Here is a 2381-nt window from a genome sequence, read left to right on the forward strand (position 1 = left end):
GATTACAGACAATATCTCAATATTTAGTTTATTTCAGATTAAGTCAACATTAGATACATTCACTCACTGGCCTCTGAATCACAATATTACAGATTTCTGCCATCACAGATGTCCGGATAGATTATAGACACCTCCGGGAGGGTTCAGTGTGATTTCTGACCAACAGTACAAAAACACATCATACATCAAACAATATAATAAATGATCATATTAGCTTATTTACAGCATCTAAAAACTTCAAACAAATCTTTCAATTTTTATGACTTCATTCACAGGATAAGAACTGCTCTTAGCACCTTCAACAACATGAGCGAAGCACATGTGTCATCACAGCCACAACAACTGAAATGAGACTGATTTGGTTGATGAGGGAGGAGGAGGAGACAGTGGTTGCCACTGTAGTTGCTGCTGCTGCCGCCGTGGTTGCTGCTGCCGCTGTGGTTGCTGCCATTGTGGTTGCTGCCATTGTGGTTGGTGCTGCAGCCATGGTTGTTGCAGCAGCTGCAGTTGTTGCTGCAGCTGTGGTTGCTGCTGCCACTGTGGTTGGTGCTGCAGCCGTGGTTGCTGCAGCCACAGTTGATGCAGCCTTGGTTGTTGTGGCAGCTGCAGTTGTTGCTGCAGCTGTGGTTGCTGCTGCCAATGTGGTTGGTGCTGCAGCCGTGGTTGTTGCAGCCACAGTTGATGCAGCCTTGGTTGTTGTGGCAGCTGCAGTTGGTGCTGCAGCCATGGTTGTTGGTGCAGCAGTAGTTGTTGTTGCGGTGGCCGCAGTTGTTGCTGCAGCTGTGGTTGTTGGTGCGGCCGTGGTGGTTGTTGCTGCAGCTGTGGTTGTTGGTGCGGCCGTGGTTGTTGGTGCAGCAGTAGTTGTTGCTGCAGCCGTAGTTGTTGCTGCTGCTGCGGTTGTTGCTGCAGCTGTGGTTGTTGGCGCGGCTGTGGTTGTTGCTGCAGCCATAGTTGTTGCTGCTGCTGCAGTTGTTGCTGCAGCTGTGGTTGTTGCTGCAGTGGTCTGTGCGTTGCCAGTGGCTGTTTTAATTAGAAATTGCTGGATCAGTTATGCGTCTAATTCCACATTTCAAACTCATTTAACAACTTTATTAGGAATTAAACTTTCTCTCACCAACAAACAGAAGGAGGATGACACAAATCTTTGCAATCATGTTAATGCGGATGTAGTTTCTCCTCTCGGTTCTCTGAAACACAAAATTATGAGTAAATTAAGTGAGCAGGAGACGATTAAATTGCTTGCTGATATTTTCAGTTCATCTATCTATCATTAAAATAACAAAACAAAACAAAACAAAAAAACCCACAAGAAATAACATGCCTCTGACTACTGCTGGCTCCGCCCTGCTAGATAACAGGTGAAGAATGATTACCAGCTCCGCCAATGTCACAAAGGCTGGTACTGTTTTCATTTTGTAATTAGGTGTGTGTGTGTGACATCAGAGCAAAATGTGGTACTGCTGACAACTATTGTAGTGGGAACTATAACACAAAGGCCATTTTTAGTGTTTTGCTAGTTTCTATGTCTGTCTGTGGATGAATTGTTTTAACACAATAGCGTCACAACAGGGCAAGAAGCGCTCAAGAAACTGTACAGTTGCGTAGTTGAGATCAAAATGACGGCTGAGTCTGAAGATGGGTGTGTTCCAAGGAAGAGGGCCAGACGTAGAGAAGATCTACTGAGCCCATGCCCACTTTATGCCCCTCGTCCACCTTTGTTTTAAGACTTGAATCAGTGCATCACAACCATGATACAATCCCAAGTTAATTATGAATTACATTTTTTTGAAGTCTACATATCAATGTGCGGAGGTTTATTCCTATTTTTGTTATATTCATATTCCTGCCACCTACCAGCACCTGACCCTACTGGCTGTGCACGGATACCCACCTATCTACAACTTTACATGACTTTGATGATCCTGAAAACAAACTGATAATTAATTGTTTACAAGATCATCTCTTATTTTCATAACCCTGTTTTATGACATGTGTGTTCAAACAAGTTCCAGGCTTACATTTTAGAATATTAATAATAAGGCATTTTAATAATAAATCCATATTCACCCTGGGGGCCATACATAAAGTGCACGGTTAGGGTTAGTATATGATATAGTAAAACAATGCAGAATATTTGAAGTCCTTTTTATAAGTAGACTGTATAAAATATGTACTTTATTGACTGTTAAAAACTATATTGAGACAATAGGTTATTGGACCATAAAAAGTTGAAAAATCAGACTTGAGATATTAACAAATAATCAGTTAAACATTGACATAATTCAATACATAATTAAAAAAAAACGATTGATTCATATTAGAGTAATATAAAAACAATGAAGAAGTACTTACAGGTTTATATTCTCTGCTTGAATGCTGTC

General features: G+C 41.5%; 1 protein-coding gene across 1 annotated transcript; it reads right to left on the reverse strand.

The window, feature by feature from the left end:
• Positions 1-213: 213 nt before the first annotated feature.
• LOC126383967 (integumentary mucin C.1-like) lies at positions 214-2381 on the reverse strand. The gene is made up of 3 exons (XM_050034762.1): positions 2353-2381; positions 1115-1187; positions 214-1020 (listed from the first exon to the last, which is right to left on the reverse strand). The coding sequence occupies exons 2-3, from the start codon at positions 1152-1154 to the stop codon at positions 299-301; spliced, it is 762 nt and encodes a 253-aa protein (XP_049890719.1). The 5' UTR covers positions 1155-1187; positions 2353-2381; the 3' UTR covers positions 214-298.

The sequence above is a fragment of the Epinephelus moara genome, chromosome 22 (genome assembly GCF_006386435.1).
Source record: "Epinephelus moara isolate mb chromosome 22, YSFRI_EMoa_1.0, whole genome shotgun sequence".
In the NCBI taxonomy this organism is placed as follows: Eukaryota; Metazoa; Chordata; class Actinopteri; order Perciformes; family Serranidae; genus Epinephelus; species Epinephelus moara.